Below are 18,751 nucleotides of genomic sequence, written 5' to 3'. Positions count from 1 at the left end.
TGTCAAATAAATAAATAAAAACCTTTAAAAAAAATTAATATTGGAGTGATTTATGATTTGACCCTAATGAAGATTAGTTATGTCCAAAGATTGAAAACCTATCATAAATACTTTATTATTGCCATATTAGTTGCTTCCTAGAGATGTCATATCAATAAGTATTATAAAACAAGCAAAATTCATATAAAATAAAAACTAATAAAGGTATCCACTGCAAACAGAGTTAAATAGGATTTTTAATTAGAGCATTTCTCCAAGTCTTCACTGTTCTAATGTACAATGTGAACATACAAGAAGATTAGCAATGGCATCTGCATTATTTTCCTAAATTATCTGACTAGTTTCTATAAAACATAGTTTAAGAAATGCTGCTATAGTAAATTTACTAAGTTTAAATATCAAAATGATCAGGGTACTCTTTTGCTTACTAACATAAAGCCACACATGCTAGGAAACTGAATGTCCTATTTTAAAACAAGGTGGCTCCCATATCTTTTAATTACTTGTCAAAGAAGTTTGTTGACTGAACAAAATTAAAAGAATGTATTTAAGTGACTTTCCCTTCATATTCCCATGCCAGACTTGATGCACAGACAGTGTCAGGTGACTTCTACTTTCCTCTCCTGAGATAACTCTGGAATAACTCTTGAGCGTTCACAATTTCATATAATCCGTGAGAGGAAATGTAATTTGCTAATTTTATGTCCTAAGTATAGAAAGGTCATGGAAGGACATTCTGTATACTAAATGGCTTAAGTGGTCTATTTCTCTGTTGAAAAGCATGCACTATTTGCTCCCAGAATGTTTCAATACCATAATTCCCTTTCTCTCCACACATCTTTAGTAACCTAGTTACTCTTTGGCCTTTCTACCACTGCACTGGCAGGTGATTTAGTAAGGTCAGGATCCCCTCATTGTTCATAGCCACTGCGCAATAACTCTTCTTTCACCTTATCTTACAATGAAGTTGAAAAATGCTGCTATTTTCCAGCTTTGAGGGCTGGGTACCATCACCCTCACATGAATTCTCTGGAATATTACCTAATAAACAATAAATGCCCTTTCTTATCAGCCATGTACAATGATAAATTCAGTCTGCTATTTGCTGAGCACATAGAAATTTCTGCTCTTTGGTGATTAGTGGGAGCTGCCCACCTGAGAAATGTCTTTACAGCAAAATCTGCAGCTCATGTTGAAAAAAAGTACATATTGTAGAACAGAAGGTCAGGGGTCTCCCACTTCCCTCAGAAAAATGAGGAAGGGGTAAAGTTAGGCAATTCTAAATGTATAAATGATGGTCAATTTAGATTAGAGAGAGGGCTGGAATATAGGTAGAATAGGTAATGACACAGTTTAAGGTTCAATAAATATGTACTTGTAATACATCTAAGTATATAAAAATAGTAGCACTGATAGAGCCAATAATTTTTTACTCTAATGAGCCCTTTGAGTTCACAATAGTACTATTCTTTTTAAGATTTATTTATTTATTTTAGAGAGAGAGGATGCCTGCAGGGGGTGCGGGGCAGAGAGAGAGAGAGAGAAAATCTCCAGCAAATTCTCCACTGAGTGCGGAGCCCCATGTGGGGCTTGATCCCAGGACCCTGAGATCATGACCTGAGCAGAAACCAAGAGTCAGATGCTTCACTGACAGAACCACCTGGGTGACCCAGTACTAGTCTTTTAATTTAGAAAGTTTTTACATAGATAATCAATAGATATGGAAACTGCCAGTAAAAAGCAAGAAGGTTTTTATTTCCAAAAGTTTTCCATGTTTTATATTTATCATGCAAATATAATAATAATAGATTTATTAAAAATGATTCAAGAAAGGTTATACTTTGAGAATTACTATTGCTTAGTAAGATCTTGTTTTAATATGAAACCATCACATGCTTAAAGGCTTTTCTCTTGTTATGACTCTAACATAACTTTTTCCCTCTAGCTGTTATACATGGTTAGCAGAACTGCACAGATCCATTCTATTTTACATTGCCTTTATTTCAGTTATTTATTAATAATTTGCATGTTTCAGTAGTATCCATAAATATTAATCAAATGAGTATATAATGATCTACATATTGATGCTTAATAATTTAATTCCCTGAAGTTAGGCTCCTATGGGGCTAGCAATATTCTTTTATTACAGATGACTACTCAGTCTTATAGCATGTATCTTTTTGTTTCAGTTAAATTACTTCTTTCGGAAAAATCTATAAGACAGAAGAATTTTTTTTAAAAGGTTAAGTTAAAATTCCCTGATGGCAGGGACCATATTTAACATATATTTCTATTTTCTGTAGGCCTTAGCACAATGCTGAAAGTTTTATAGAAATTTTAAATAAGTGATGATTTAGACTTGAGTATTCTGTATAGAAAAGTTCAGTCCATGACATAATGGCTGACTCATGATGAATGATCCATTTTGACTTAGTTCCCTTAAATTGAAGAGTAAGTACATATTGATGGTGCTTGCTTATCCCTGCCTGTGTGGGTTTCAGAGTGGAGAGAGAGGCAGCTATAGGTGGGGTGAGGTAACCCAGGGTGAAGGGATCTAGAACAATAGTAACAGTGTTCAACTTATTCAATATCACCACTTTCACTTGCATTTCTGATCTCATAACTCAGGGATTACACTTCAAACTATTTAGTTAATCCATACATAATATACAAATTATCTACCTAAACTTTGAAGGAAGAATTTATTTTATCAGATGAAAAAGAAAACCTTGTCCTCTCTATAGTTAGGTGGGATAGCAAACTTGAACATAATCTTGAACATGACTTAAATTAATAAAAGAATTTTGATAATCTTTAAAAAATTTTAAAGTATAATTTTACTCAAAATGCTATAAAATCTAAAATGCATAGAATCATTCCTATATTTTGTGACTGTTTTATGCTTGTGGGCAGTATCTCATGGTTCCAAACCATCTGACTCTCCACAATGTTAAACAGGGAGAATGAATTATTTTTCATCAGCCTTTTATTTTCAGTAAGTCTTCAAGTGTTTTAAATTGATATGATTATTTAATTCCCATAATAAGGATGATAACTAGCAGAAAGTAAGAAGAAATGACAATTTTAAAATTTTAGATGTGTTTGAACACAGGAATAGACACAGAGTAGGAATATTATTGCTTAAAAGTCTCCCATAATTCTGAGTACCTCGCTCATTGTCCCTATAGGCAGGGTGACAGATCACTGAACCTCAAGGAAAGTCTATTTTTGTGTGAAAATAATATAGGAACAGAAATGGATTCTTATCACATGCTAACTACAATTCATTGGCAGTGGTTCTCAAAATATGGTCTTAAAAAGGATGCTATGGCAGCATCTGGGCTCAGTGGGAAAGGGTGTTGTGATGATTAGTAATGTCTGCCATAATAAGGAAAAAGAAGGAAAGCATATATTTGCCAGCACTGGAAAAATTCAATCTATAAAATGCCTGAGGATGTAATTCTGGAACTGTGTCGCTGCCATATTTTCCTCATTTCTCTATTTTGTTGTAGTTTCTACTCCCCCCCCCCCCAAGTAATGTTCAAGTGGCTGAACATTGTAGGAGGATGTTGAGGGGATATATTGGCTATGTGTTTGCTACTTATTCCCATGAATGAGGGCATATACTCTATCTCCTTGGTTTTGCTTAGTAGAACATAAAATAACAGGCTGTGCTCCACTACAAATTCTTTTTGGGATTTTAATATACCCCATCCAGGAAGTCTGATTAGTCCAGAGAAAATCTATGTGGAAATATTAAAAAAAATGTACTTTTCCTATAATCATATTTCTGAAACAGTGCCGTAATGGGAAGAACCTTGCCATTTTGCATGATTGTACACTGTGTGGTGGAAATAACAAGGACTTTGCAGTTGGTGGACCTTGTTAAAATGTCTGATCCACTAATTACTTGCTTTACTCTTTGAGTTTCTCTTTCCTAATCTGAAGGGTGAGGATAATAATAGGGAGGATTAAATGACCTTATAGATAAAAGTACCTAGTACAATAACTGAAACACAGTAGGCTTTCAACAAATGGCAATAAAAGTTATTATTGATGATATATATTGGAATTTTTATCAGTATTAGTATGGGTATTAACATCAGTATTATCATTAGCTTGTGCCGAGAGCTCTTGTGAATTAAGTATAGATTATCTAACAGGTAGAAGTTTCTTATTTCCTGATTAATATTTAATATTCTGTCTTCCTTCCACAGAGTTTTGATAATCAATCAATTACACCGATTTTGGCTAGCCATTCATTTCTCTCTCATAGGAAATATCATTAAAACTTCTAGTTATAGAAATTAGAACAAGTCGTCTATGACCTGGTATAAACAACCAGGCAAGTGCTGATTATGTGTAGCCTAGACAGCATTGAGCAAGATCTTCTCAAAATCAGTGGAAAAATTCATATCCAGTTGTTGAAAGTTCCTGTCCTCAGAAGACAGCATTAGAGGTGCTTTATGAATTGGATGGAGGAGGTAGTACCATTTAGTCTTATAACGTTTACTTGTGGTTTTCTAAAGCAGAGAGGTTCTTAATTATGATACTGGTTTGAACTTTTCCCTATCCTCATGATTCACACATTACTGGTACCCAAGTAGTTGGAAGTTCAACAATAGATTTATGTGTACTAAGGAAAGTGGTGGTTCCAGTTCCTAAAAGCTAAAATGTTTTAAGATCCTTAACTGTGGCTCCACGGGTCGTGAGAATATTCTTAAGTGTCTTGGCCTGGGCAAAGTATGATTTCTGAAGCAGGTGACTACCATGGACTGTCCTTCTGGTCAACTGCTGCCCATTACTGGATGCCCCTTTTTAAGCTGATATCATCAAAGAGCCCATAATCTGTAAAAAAGTTTTTGTCAGTGCTGGGGATCTACAGCAGAGACTAGAGAAAAGTATTATTTTCCCATTAAATGGTCACACTGGTCAAAAAGGCACTGGCCAGCTGACTTCAACCTAGTGCTTCAGTGTGTGGAGGAATCAGGAGTGAGAGTTGAAGAGGTTGGAGAATAAATGTGTAGAATAACGTGGGTGGGGTGTGGAAGGTCAGGCTGGGCAAAGGAACACTCATATAGTCATTAATCTACCTTACACTATTAAACCACTGGACCTCAGATGTGACCCTGGGAACCAGGGGGATACGCTTGACTTGGGACTGAGAGTAGCTATAGCATTTATCATGAGGGCCAGAGGAAAGGGAGTGAGCGGTGTTTTGAAGGTCATGGCCAGGCCCTGCTCCTGATGTCATTCTCCACATAGACTTGGCTTCAAAGTGGGCCTTTTCGCCCAGGGGCTGTACACCATGTGATAGTTACAAATACTTTAAAAAGGAGGTTATAAGGCAACATTGTTGAATGAATAAAAGTGAAGGTAGTTCAAAATTCACATTTATGAAAGGATGACTACCTATATTAACAAGGTACTTCTGCAAATTATTTTTTTTTAAAGATTTTATTTATTTGAGAGAGAATGAGTGAGAGAGAGCATGAGAGAGGAGAAGGTCAGAGGGAGAAGCAGACTCCCCAAGGAGCTGGGAGCCGGATGCTGGACTCGATCCTGGAAGTCGCTGATCATGACCTGAGCAGAAGGCAGTTGCTCAACCAACTGAGCCACCCAGGCGCCCCTGCAAATTATTTTTTAAATCAATTAGATTTAAAATGATACTTATAATATTGCTATGTTCCCTTATACATCCACATACTTTCTTGAGTAAGAGAGAAGAACTGAACAGAGCTCTCTGAATATTCCCACAGGAGTGCGCCAGGCCCAAGAACATCAGCATTATTCAGAACAGCTGCTCCAATGAAAGCTTTCCCTGACCAACAGCTTTTTTTTTCTTTTTTTTTTTTCCTGTTGGGTGTTCTGTCTTTTGAGAGGAGAAATTGCAGATACAAGATTTATAAAATTTCCAATATGCTAGTATAAAATTATTGAGCTGTGGGTTTCACAGCTTTCCTCATTCCCCCTTTGTTGCCTTAATTTCTTCCCTTCTTACTATTCTGTCAAGAGAAAGGATAAAAGATTCTCAGGTGAATTGTTGAGAAAAAAGCAATTAGAGTGGAATAAAAACCATGGGGACCTAGTGGATGAGAGAGTTATGCAGTACAGAAGTGTGAGGGAATCCCAGGAAGCTGGGGAGACTCCAGAGTCTAATAAGAGTACAGGTGAGTTTAATCGGAGTTGCTGTGGATTACACACTTAAACTCCTTTACCTGCTTGAGAGATAAATGGGCGGAGAGATTGAAATTCTACTCCCTGTCTTGTTCCTTTAATCCATCATGGCACTGAGACAGATGACTGGGCTTTGGGAGTTGGGGGATGGACAGTGCCACAGTTTTATAAGCATAAAACAAACCACAAATCCTTTAGCTAAATTGCTATCCTTCATACCATGTATCTTCCCTTTATTTTTTTAAAAGATTTTGTTTATTTATTTGAGAGAGAGAATGAGAGAGAGAGAGAGAGAAACAGAAAGAGAGAGAGAGAAAGCATGAAAAGAGAGAGGGTCAGAGGAGGAAGCAGACTCCCTGCCAAGCAGGGAGCCTGATGCAGGACTTGACCCTGGAACTCCAGGATCATGATCTGAGCCAAAAGTAGTTGCTTAGCCACCTGAGCTACCCAGGTGCCCTATCTTTTTCCTTTAAACAGTCTCAGTTCTCTGGAATCAGGGACAGGGTGGGTGGATAGCATCGGAGGTGAAGGGGTTGACAGGGGTAACCTGCTCAGGCTGCTGTGAAAATAAGAGTGGTGATAACAGTTCAGGCACGTGTACCTGTAGAACTCTGTTTTTCTTTGTTTCTCCAAGAAAAGTGTATTAAAGGCAGAAAAGACTAGCACATAGATCTTTGTCAGAAACAAGGATAGCAAATCAGTCACAGAAACTTCCATTTGGTTTCCTGGATATCAGACTTCAGAATCAAATCAAACTGCCAACTTTATGTAAAGTACCCAACTCTCGCCCATGTGTGGCAGTACCATCACCGACTTGCCATCTGCTGGCCTGTCCACAGGATGGCTGCTCATCCCGTTAAACCCTTTAAACCCTTCACCTCTGGCCCCATGACACAAGTCCTCATACTGACTTTACCTCTGGATCATTTTGACTTTTTGGCATTTTCTCATCTCAGAGTCCTCATCAGGGTTTTCCAGCTATGATAAACATTCGTAGTCTCGAAAAAGCAGGGAAGAAATTGTTGTACCTGCTTTTCTTAAAAAAAAAAAAAAAAAAAAAAAAAAAAAAAGGCTCTTACCTGCCTGCTTCTACTGCCATAGAACAGCTAGAGAGCTCTGTTGATGGGCACTGGCTGTGGGGTCCGTTAACCCTATACCACAATGAGAGGCCTGGATTAAATGAGTTCCGTTTATAGAAAACCATTAACACACACTCACTGCATTAGCTCTTTCATTTCAATGTCAATGCATGCCCATCTCTTCAGGAAAACAAAAACAAAATGAAGAAACATTTTTTTTAACTACTTCTCTTTCCCTTCAGAGACAGGCTTCTTAGTACTTTATATTGCTTTTCTCTCTGACCTCATATTTACTCCTGCTCCATTGCCAGCTGTCTTACACACTTTTATTCAAATGCTCTTGCTAAGGCTGCCCATAGATACCTGACTACTTTGCTGCTAGGTTATAGGACCCATTTCACTTTTTATCTTGCTGAAGCTCTTGTGAAGTCTTGGACATTACACTCCTTGGAACTCTCCCCATTTTTTGCTTCTATGTCACTATCCTTTCCCAGCTTTAGTTATTATCAGTCTGGCACTGAGACAGATGACTTCTTCTTTCTTGGTCTCCTTTGGGTACTCTCCCTCAGCTCATTTCTTAAATCTTGGTGTTCCAGAGAACACCCCTCCTTCCTTCCCTCTGTTAATTTTCATACCTTATAGTCTCCATGGGTCATTTCAACTATGCATGAATCTTCAGTTATAGTCTCTATGTTGATGATTTTCAAATCTTCAGCCCAGATCTTTCCCCCTGAGGTTCAACCTACAAATATAACTGTCTATTGGACAACCCCACCTACCTGCCCCACAGGCATCTTCAATTCAGTTTACTTGAAATGGTTTCATTTCTATTGCAAAACCGTATCTTCCTTCTCTCTCTTAGTGGTAATATTATTGGCTGGCTTGTCTAAGAAGGTAACTTGATAGAATCCTTGACTCTTTTCTTTCCCCCACCTCCTATATTCAATCAACGACCAAGACACATTGCTCTCCTTGCCTGAGAGCAAATCCATCCTCTTATCTCCCAACCCCAAACTTACTCCGGTTTCATGAATTAGACCCTAATCTTTTCTGGCTTGGGTTTCAAACACATAAAACTATCTGTTTCTAGTCTTGTTCCTTATTTTGCACTTAGTCTAAATCAGCTCTAGAGTGATCTTTTAGAAACGCAAATGTGATCATGCTATTCTCTTGCTTAAAATCCTTCACTAAGTGTCCTTTTATGATAAAATCCTAGGTCACTCCCCCAACCCAACCACCGCCCCCACCCCAGCCCTTTACTGCTTCTTCTGTTGGACTGCTTTAGGGAAGATGGGCTAGAGTAATAGTTTAATCTCTAGCTATTTCATGCTTGGCTTCACTTTACTGAGTCTGCCAATTAGTGATTTAGAGGTGAACTCTTATGTGCTCTGCAGTGAACTGAGGCCTGCTTAAGTAGTCCTTGAAGAGCCTTTGGCCTTATTATCACAAAAAGCCTGCACTGACTTGAACCTATGACCTCAAGTTGAACATCTATATATTCCGTTGGCTGTCCCCTGAGTTAGGAGAGTGAGCTTTGGAAACACTTTTGTTATTTCTAAGTCCAATTTGGCCTAAATACATATATTCTCAATTTGATAATATTTTAAATGTAATCTTTTCAGAAATAGATAAGTGTTTCTTTCCTTCTACTCTCCCCTTCTTATAATTGCTTTTTAGAGAGAGGTGAGTAGATCTTCTCAACTCTACTGACTTTTATAAAATGGCATATGAGTGCCTTCATTTTCTTGTCTTGTCATCTGTCTTTCTCTGGTTTTAGAAATGGAAAGTAACAACAGCTGGGTGTGATCACGTCAGCAGGAAACATCCTCACTCCTTGCCGATTCACAAATTGCCCCTCTCTTGCTTGCTGTTTCAAACAGAGGGACAGAACATAGAATGGACAAGAAAATTAAAGAACCTGTGGATACAAATTCTACTTACAGAGATAAGGCAGGATCAATAAATAAAGAAAGGATACACAAATACCAAAGACCCCCACAAGAAAAAAATATAACAAAAGTAACTCAGAAAAATTAGATACGGAGAGAACAAAAGGAGACACTGTTTTCTTAAGACAAAAAACAAAACAAAACAAAAAACCAAGAAAGAAACAAAACAAAACATTTAGAAATGTTTTTTTCACAGCTGGTAAATAAAATATGGTTTGTATAAAATATTCTAAAAGGTCAACAACTAGACAGTTATCGTGGTAAACTTTCTCCTCTCTACCTGTTAGTCTTGTCTATAGCCTGAAAGAAATGACTGTCAAGGGGAAGAAAATCAACACTATGCATCTTACACAAGGATATCCTCCACCAGGGTGTGAAGGGCACTGGGATTGCGGATCAGTTTGTCCAGGAAGCTGACAATGTCAGTAAATTTCGGTCTGTGATTTCTCTCCTTCTGCCAACAATGGAGCATCAGCTGGTGTAGAGACGCTGGACAGCCCATGGGAGCCGGAAGTCTATAACCTTCTTCAATGGACAGAATGACCTAAATGCAAACACACACAGGTTAGTCTCTTACTTTTTGGGACAAATAACACGATATATGCTAAGTTATAGTTCTTTTTTATTCAGGAAGTAGAAACAAAAATATTGGTAAACATGAAAACTTGTGGGTACAAGCAGCCCAAACAAAGATAAATACAAAAGTTGCAAATATCTACATTAAAATCTACTGATGTCTCTTTGAGGAAAATGTTTTTAAACATGTGGTATTCAGAAGGGAGGTTAAACTTCATCACAATTTCGAGAAATAGTTCCTGTGTGATTTAGCTGGAATGTCTCAAACCCAATTAGGACATCAGAAAGTCAGCATAAGATTGATGTGTTTGGTGCAAACCACATGTGACAAATGTGTTAAGTAAAATTGTACCTCTGTTGAAGCACTGAATTCCTGAGTCATTTTTTATCCTTTTATAATAATGTCACTGTGTATTCTTTTGCTGGCTATCATTCCTTCTTTCTTCTTTATTGCTTATTTAATTTCTCTTTGCTTACTTCTGCCTTTCCCTTAGTCTGACACCAACATGATTATGAAGTTCTCTCTGAACTTCTAAGGTCATTCAACCCTTGAAATGCTCTCAGTGGCTAGCTTAAGACTACAGAGCAACAGGATCGTTCAAGCCTGAGTGTCCTCAGGGCCAGCGCTCTCCAATAGAACTTTTTTTCTCTCTGTCCAACATGATAGAAACTAGTCACATGTGGCTGTTAAGTGGTTGAAATGTGGCTAAGAAGACTGAGGAACTGAGCTTTGTGTTTTAGTTCATTTTAATTCATTAAAGTTTAAATTTAAAGAGCCCCATGTGGCTAGCGGCTACTATATGGGAGAGGGAGGTTCTAGGGAAAGGAATCTCTATAAGAAGCCGAAGTTAAGAATAACAATGTGATGACATAAGGAAGTTTCTTTTGTTTTGCTTTTTTGAACTCAAGAAATCAAATATAAGATAAGGCAGGATAGTCATCTATTTTGTATATGGCCTACCTGGGAATCTCCTAATAATATAATATAATTGACTTGGAATTTATATAGCTTATTTTTTTATGTGTACAAAGTATTCATGTGGCCCTTCATCTTTTTTTTTTAAGATTTTATTGATTTATTTTACAGAGAGAGAGAGACAGAGAGAGAGCAAGAGTGGGGAGAAGCAGAGGGAGGTGGGGGAGAGAATCTGAAGAAGACCCGTGCTGAGTGTGGAGCCTGACATGAAGCTCGAACTCACGACTTCGATATCACGACCTGAAACCAAAAGTCAGGTGCTTAAGCAACTGAGCCACCCAGGCGCCCCATTATGCAACCCTTTATTCTTATATCATCTCTGGAAAAAAGAAAAAGGAAAGGGTCCATCCCCCATTTTTGAGATGGGAAGCTGAGGAACAGACTGATAGTTAAAGGCAGGCACACATCAACTTCATCCCTGCCTTCATCAACAATAGATACAAAAATGCAAGTGCTGAGATTGTTAACCTGAGACCTCTCTTTATGGTAGCATCAGCTACACACTTTTTGTAATTTGTAAAAACACATCTTAATTTCTTTTTAATTTACACTGTTGACAGGACTCTGAAATGTCCATAATTCATGCTAGAAGCAGTTCGCAAAAAGGAGCAATAATATGCCTGTAAGAACCTCTTAACTGCTAAGCTTTAGCTTTTTGGTACTACGGAATTTCTCATAATCCCATCAGTGTCTTTGTGACCAGAACACGTTAACCTGTCAGGATACTAGCATTTTTGTATTCATTTTATCCCATTATTGAACAAGATTTTTTTCTTATCTGTTTTCTGATTATGTTTGTTATCAACTAAGCTTGGATTTTAAGACCTTTTGTGACACATTTTAGTAAAATAAGATATGTGTAAAATGCTTGTATAGCCTCAAAACTACTGTGGATAGTTCTGAAAAGTAGCTAAGAAAAATAGGACAGAATTCCATTATAAAAAGACTTTAAAATCCCACCCTAGGAGAGCACTCTAGTTGATTTACCACAGTTACCTAATTATAAGTGCATAGAATAAAATAGATGACAATTGAGGTTATATTTTGAGAAAAAAATATTATTGAGTATCTATCAGGTGCTACATGATTTGCATCTTTTTCTTCACTGTGTAAAATAACTCAATCCAATAGTTGTTATTATCTCTATTCTTCTTTTTTTTAATTGGAGTCTAACGTGGGACTTGAACTCATGACCCTGAGATCAAGATCAAGCTGAGATCAAGAGTTGGATGCTTAATGGACAGAGCTCCCAAGGTGCTCTTTATTGTCTTATTCTTAAGTGAAAAAATTTAGACCTAGAGAGATTAGGAAAATTGCCCAAATTCACACAGCATAGGTGGCAGAGCTATCATTTAAACTGAGTTCCATTAGCTTCCAAACTTTTTTCTCTGACCACTCCCCAGAAATGCTTTTTAGTTCTCACGATAAATCTTCCTTTCCAATTTTATATCAATTAACAGGATTTTAGGAGTGATTTCCATGTTACCTTTTGTCATAGCATTTGATTTCATTGTTTTTCTTTGGATCTCAACTTTATATTCTGTGTAAATCAAACATGTATTTACTTCATAGTTTGCAAAATGTTATCTTAGCCTGAGCAGAGTGATTTCTGAATGCTTCTGAGTCTTGTACACATTTCTATTATTGCATCTATTACATTGCATTGTAACTATTCATCTGCTTTTCCACTAGGGCTATACATACTTGAAAGCAGGAATTATGCCTGTAGATTTTACATTCTTATCATTTAGTATTGGTGCCTAACACATTAATAAATGTTATGGAACAAAAAGCTATTAGAAGAAATTTTTGAATTTATTTTGATAGAGCAGCAAATTCTTAGAAAAGCTGAAGTTTTAAACTACCCAAGAAGCATTCAAAGTATAAGCATGGCAGCATTTGGAATCCCCTCCCAAGGAAGGAAGTGTTAATCAAAGATTGGCGCTTCGAGCAGCATTCTCCAAGTGATCTCATGATCTCACTTTGGTATGCTTGGACAATAAGCCAGTGAGACCAGGGTTTGCTATTCCCCAGGAGAGAAGGACTGGACTCAAACTCAGCTTTCTGTGAGACTGGTGGCTTCTTCCTCCTGTCTAGAGGGGTTACTATTTCCCAGTGTCTTCATGGTCCTTTGCTGACTTTCCTAGACAACTGTGGTAAATAATGTCCAGTGCAGACTGCTTAGTGCCAACTGGGTTGTTCATAATCTCTTTTGACAAATTGCTCTCATAATTGTCTGTAAAAGAAGAGTGTGGATCCTTGTCTGGAACCTTTACTCATAATGAGTTCAGCAATGTTGCTGGCCCCAGGATGCTTTTCTGTGGGGACAGTGGCCTTTTCTTCTGGTTGAACTCTGACTTTTACATTTCCTTAATTTTTTAACTTGTGACTTTGTAAAATTTGTGGAGCCCAGTATCATGTCAATTGTCATACATAAAGGGTCCTTGTAGGATAATAGTAACAACAATAACAACCCTGACAATAACAGCTAACTGTTAATGAGAGCTTTCGGATACTTCCAGGTACCAGTTCTAAATGATTTACATGTATCAACTCTTTCAGTCCTCATAAAAACCTGTGAGGTAGGTACTATCACTTTCCCTACCTTACAGAAAAGGAATGTAAATAGAGAGAGGTTTAACTTGCCCAAGATTGTACCCTTAAAAGTCCTGACTTCAAGGGAGCCAAAGGAAGAGATTTAAGCAATGTGATCCACAAAAAAGGTTAAAAGACAACTTCCTAAAGGATTTTTAAATTTATTCATCCAAAGAGATATATATTAACCATTTAACATGTACTATTGAGCATGCTATGTATAAGAGGTAACAAATGGGTAAGAAACATCTGTCTTTAGGAAACATATAATCTAGTGAAGAAGACTGGGGAGTTTGAATACAGTAAGTGCCAAGTAGAACAGGGAGTTATGGGAGCATGTGAAGAACTGCCTAACCTAGCCGTGGTTCTCAGAGGAGGTGAACTGGATCTTACAGAAGTGTAGAAGGTAGCAGGGTCAACTGGATATGTTGAAGGTAGACTATGGGATCTGCTCAGGGAATGAAAGTAGATTTCTGCAGCTAGAAGAGAGACTTCAAAGAGAGGGATGGCACGATTTGAGATTGGGAGGTTAAGTAAAAATAATAGTTCTTAGGATCATGAATGATTTTATATGCTATGAGTGACTTTTTTCAAAGGGAAAAGGGTTTTAGCAAGTAAATGACATTAGATTTGCCTTTGGGAAGCTCACACTGGCTTCAGTGTGGAGAGCACACTGGGAGGAATGGGAGGTCAGGAAGGAGGTTTGCAGTGATCCAGGCAAGAGATCCCAATGGTCTTAGTGGAGGCAACAACAGTGGCATACAGGAAGCGAGCTGATTGGACAGGAACACAGGATAGGGCTAAGGTTAGACATGGCAGGACAGGTTTTTGGGATGGTCTCCTGGTAAAGACAGAGACCACAGGAGAAGAAACAATTTTGGGGCCGGAGTGATGACGAGTTCAATTTCCTCTGAGCTTTCTGGTTTCAGATTCAAATAACATATTAACTTTGAGAGCTTATTATGTGCCACACTCTGGCTTAGCTCTCTTTATTTAGGTCTCAGATTACCTTATTATGTGAGTATGGTTATGCATATTTTATAGGTAAGAAAGCCGAAGCTCAAACTGATAAATAGATTGGGTCAGTATTGCATAGCTAATAATTCCCTGAAAAAAGAACTGATATTATCATCTTGATAGCCTCTGGATCATGGTAGTGGTAGTGAACGTCTGTCCTGAGCCTTGAGCCAGATCCCTGACTTTGTGCCAGAATTAGATCTTGAGCCTCTCTCCCCATTCTGTACACTCTATGCTGCCCCACCTACCTGCGTGTGCTGGCCACAGCCGCAGCTCATGCTCTGCCTTCTCTGTGGGTTTTTTAGATCTATCACTTTCAGTAGATCTTTCTGAGGTTGTCAAGCAGATACCTTAGATTTACTTTGTTCAAAACTCACCCCATTCCTCCTTTGGGATTCCTGTCCCTTGCAAAGAGTACCACTGTTCTTCAGTGACTCAACACAGAGATCAAGGAGTCATTTGGGACTCTCTCTTCCCTGATGCTCAAAAGCACCTGAATTCGTGCTAATTCTACTACCTTCATATATTTTAAATCCGCTCCATTTTGAATTCTCCCTCCACATGATTTCTTTCCCAGTTTGCTAACAGCCTCCTAACTAGTCTACTCCTCTTGCTTTCTCTTCTCCACTCATCTCCCACAGTGCAGAGGAAGCAATCCTGAGGTGGTACTGTGATCCCATTTCTCCCACATCTGAAATTCTGTGGCGGCTCGCCTTGAGCCTGGCTCTCGGTCTTCACCTCTGTCTGGGTCCAGGCCTTTGCTCTGGCCATTCCAAAACACTTGTGCTCTTTCAGCTGGGCGAGCTGGACCCCTCAAGGGCAGCAACTGTTTCTTTTGCCCATAGGTTCCCAGCATCTAGCACAATGCCTTGTCAAGTAAAAAAATAGAGCTTCAGTGATCACATATGTGATCTATGAAAGCTGTATTTTATGGGCAGCTTGAGAAAACCTATATTAACCTTTATCTTCATAAACATGTCTTTGGTGAGCAGCTTTGTTTTATAGGTATTTTCTGATTCCTTAGTTAAGGGCTCACAAGGAGCTAGAAGCATATGGGATGCTTTGTCTAAAAGACTAATTGAGGTTTGTTGTTTTAGGATATGAAAGGGTGATAATTAACTACAGAGAATTTTGTAACAGTTTGTGATAGGTGTAGGCTGCCATCCTTTGAAAAGAGTTATACAAGGTTAAACCCTTATTTAAAAATGCAAGAAGAAAATTAAAGTGAAAAAATATGAAAATGACTGCAGTAATAATTTCCATGCAGAGGTAGAAGGAATTAGATTCTGTCAGAATTTATTATCTAAAACCTGGCTGGTTATTCCAAATAGACCGTACTGGTTCCTTGTCATTGACACCGCAATTTTTAGCAGCCTAGAATGAACATAAGGCTCAGTTGGGGCACGTAGCAGACTGTTCTGCTCTTGCTGACTCTGATGAGTTTTCCAATTGTGTTGACAGTTTCTGAATCAAAGCGGGCAATGTGCACCTTTTATTAAGCCAGGCAAACAAGAAGTAGACAGTCAATATGAAGATGCCAAGACATCCCTGAACAATACCATTGAACAAGGACTGCTTGGGCTGTGCAGGGAATTACATTTTTATGTTATAAGGCTGCTAAGTATCTCCAAAAAGAAGCACATTGAATTTAGTTATTCATGCTTTCTTTTAAAAGAAACTGTCTCAAAATTTTAGTCTACCAAAATGTACGTTAGTAAATGGAATGTGAAATGATTTTATTTTTATCTTGCCTCTAAATATTCATCATGGCTTTGTGGAAAACCTATAGTCTTAGGTAGAATGAGGATAGTGAAGCAAAGGGTCCCAATATACACTTCCTTTTTGGGGTAATGATTACTTATATTTATTAGGATATTTGATTTTTAATACAATAATACTGAAAACTCTGGTAATCTCTTTTCCTGATATGCAACATAAAGATTGTGTCTACATGGGAGAGGGGGGAAAAAAGGAAGGAAAGATGTAGTTATAAGTAAATAACATTTGTAATCTTATACTGATTTTCTTATTCAAAATTTTTCCACATCCAGGATTTAAAATTCAGTGAAAGGCAATCAAGACCCAAATGAAATTCAGTGTATGATAAGAAAAAAGGATATGGGGTAGTGAAAAAAATAAGGTGCAGATAGAAAACATTTTTTCAGACGCTCACTTGTAATTTATAGATCATTAGGGCATGGAAACCTAAGATTTCCTTTTCAACTTTAAGATAAAAAATTCCTTGAAAGTCTACATTTAGGGCAGTTCCCAAACCTCACTTTTTGGAACTCACTATAGAATGTCAAGGACCTTTTTCAAATGAAGAGTGGTTGTCTACAGGAGGTTACTATCTTTGAGACTGTTGAATGAGTGGACACAATGAGGAACAATACGAAATGTAGGACTCTCAGAGGTTAAAGGTTCTTGGTAAGATTTGCCATTTGGAGAATTGTTTACCCCTAATGGTTGAAAGTCACACCTGTTGTGACAAATAACTAACATTATGTAATGATGTTTCAGCTTGTAAGTCATACAAAGAGCATTAGCAAAGCAATCCCCTGTACTGCATTGAAGTCCTAAACTGTTGGGCAGGCCTCTATGTCCTCATTAACGAAGAAAAGACAACTGGATTCAATGCTTGCAATTGTACTATTTAGCTCAAAAAGCTAGAGTCACTGAAACTGAGGTCTTTATCTGCAGGGCCTTTGGTAACCTCTCTACATCCTGAGGTTCTGTAACCTCCAGCTCTAGATTTGACCTTCACAGAATAGGACTGTTTCCCACAGAATTCCAAATGCAGGGAGACCAAACCCCAGACAGGGCTAGAGACTATCCTGGCAAGCTAAGACATATGGAAATCAAGTTTATGAGTACAAAGAAAAGGGGGCTCTTAAAATGTCCTCTTTGTAAATGCTCCAAAGAGAGCAAAAGATGGAATAAAAATTTTAAGAGCTAAAGATTATAAATATATTTCAATATGTAAATATATCAAATGTATAATTAATTTTTTATGAAAACATTACTGGCATGTATACATTTTCTAGTTTTGTGGTCATTTAGTTACAAAAAAGTTTCCCTTGAAAATTACCCTGTGGTAGTACATACTGGTTATTGGTTTCCTCTACTTGGAACTTTACCATCTGAATTATTTACAATGGTGATTGATTGCCTTTCATAATATTCTCTATTACTCTTGATTCTAGCAGACATGCATCATGCTAGTATAATTAGTATATATTTAATTAAACTGCTGCTATTGCCTACATACTGATAGTAGCAGTTCTTGAAAAATTGTGCAAAGGAAGGCCATTTTGGCAATTGCCTTGGTAGAGTACGTATTCAAATAAATGCAAAAATTCCCTCAGTAATATGGAAAGGTTGAAATAATGGGAATGGGCCTTTAGCAATTTCCTGTATCTTTCTTACACAGATCATTACACAAAGACCATTACATAATAAAGAAGAGATTGGAAAATCTAATCAGAGACAAAAATTGGAAATGACTGGACTCTCTGAGTCATAAAATAATACTGCATTTCTAGGTTAGTGGATTCTACCCATCCACTATTCTTGGCTGAAATACTGACCTATAATTGTAAAGGTTATAGAATTATGAGGACAAACAAGAAATAGGGTAAAAGGTTATTCTCTTCCTTTATAAATTTTTGAAAAAAGAAATCAATTCCAATAAGGTCAAAAGGTTCCTTTCAACTGCATGACCTATAAAAAGAAAACCCTGAAGATAAACTCTAATTTTTTTCTTCATGTAAGCTTCAGAAAGCAATCTAAAGCAAAACTTACTATTCTATAAAAGCTTTCGAAAACTAAGGAGCATAAACCCCTCAGAAAGACTGAGGCAGCATTATGTTTCCTAGTAAGCCTCAAACAAGATATTCTCTAATACTGGCTCTCTTTTTGGAAAAATGAACTAGCTTGGTAGCATATGTCTAAATAATACCATACCCATGAGACATTTGGGTTTCAAATTGCTTCAAGTTTTTTTTTGTGTGTGTGTGTGTGTGTGTTTTTGTTTTTGTCTTTGTTGTTTTGTTTTGTTTTAAAACAGCATCATGTCAAGGAAAAAACAAAACAAAACAAAACAAAACCCAAGACTCTGGATTTGTGTTCAGATCATTAGATCAAGCCAAGTCGCCTCTCATTTATGTGGTATTAGTTTTTTTCCCTATATATTAACTCTGTGGGGATTTGGTTATTTAATGTTGCCTACTGTTCATGTTTTGCTTCCATTTTCTTCTGTTAAGCACATTATACAGTGTAAGTGTTGAAAGAACCATGGTGCCCTTGGTGTCATCTTTGGAACTTGCATACTCCTAGCATTACATTGTACTTCCATTGTATAATAAACAACAATTACTTGAACT

The 18,751-nt window shown here is 37.4% G+C and overlaps 1 protein-coding gene across 1 annotated transcript in view; it reads right to left on the bottom strand.

The window, feature by feature from the left end:
• The window catches only part of EPHA6 (EPH receptor A6), an 872,902-nt gene that overhangs the window by 11,806 nt on the left and 842,345 nt on the right, over positions 1 to 18,751 (bottom strand). The window contains 2 exon segments of the mRNA XM_047722523.1: positions 7,257 to 7,328; positions 9,556 to 9,749. Of these exon segments, the coding sequence (XP_047578479.1) occupies positions 7,257 to 7,328; positions 9,556 to 9,749 (266 nt within the window).

Source organism: Lutra lutra, chromosome 1 (genome assembly GCF_902655055.1).
Source record: "Lutra lutra chromosome 1, mLutLut1.2, whole genome shotgun sequence".
In the NCBI taxonomy this organism is placed as follows: Eukaryota; Metazoa; Chordata; class Mammalia; order Carnivora; family Mustelidae; genus Lutra; species Lutra lutra.
The sequence above is the reverse complement of the archived record's forward strand: the minus strand, read 5'-3'. Positions and strand labels throughout refer to the sequence as shown.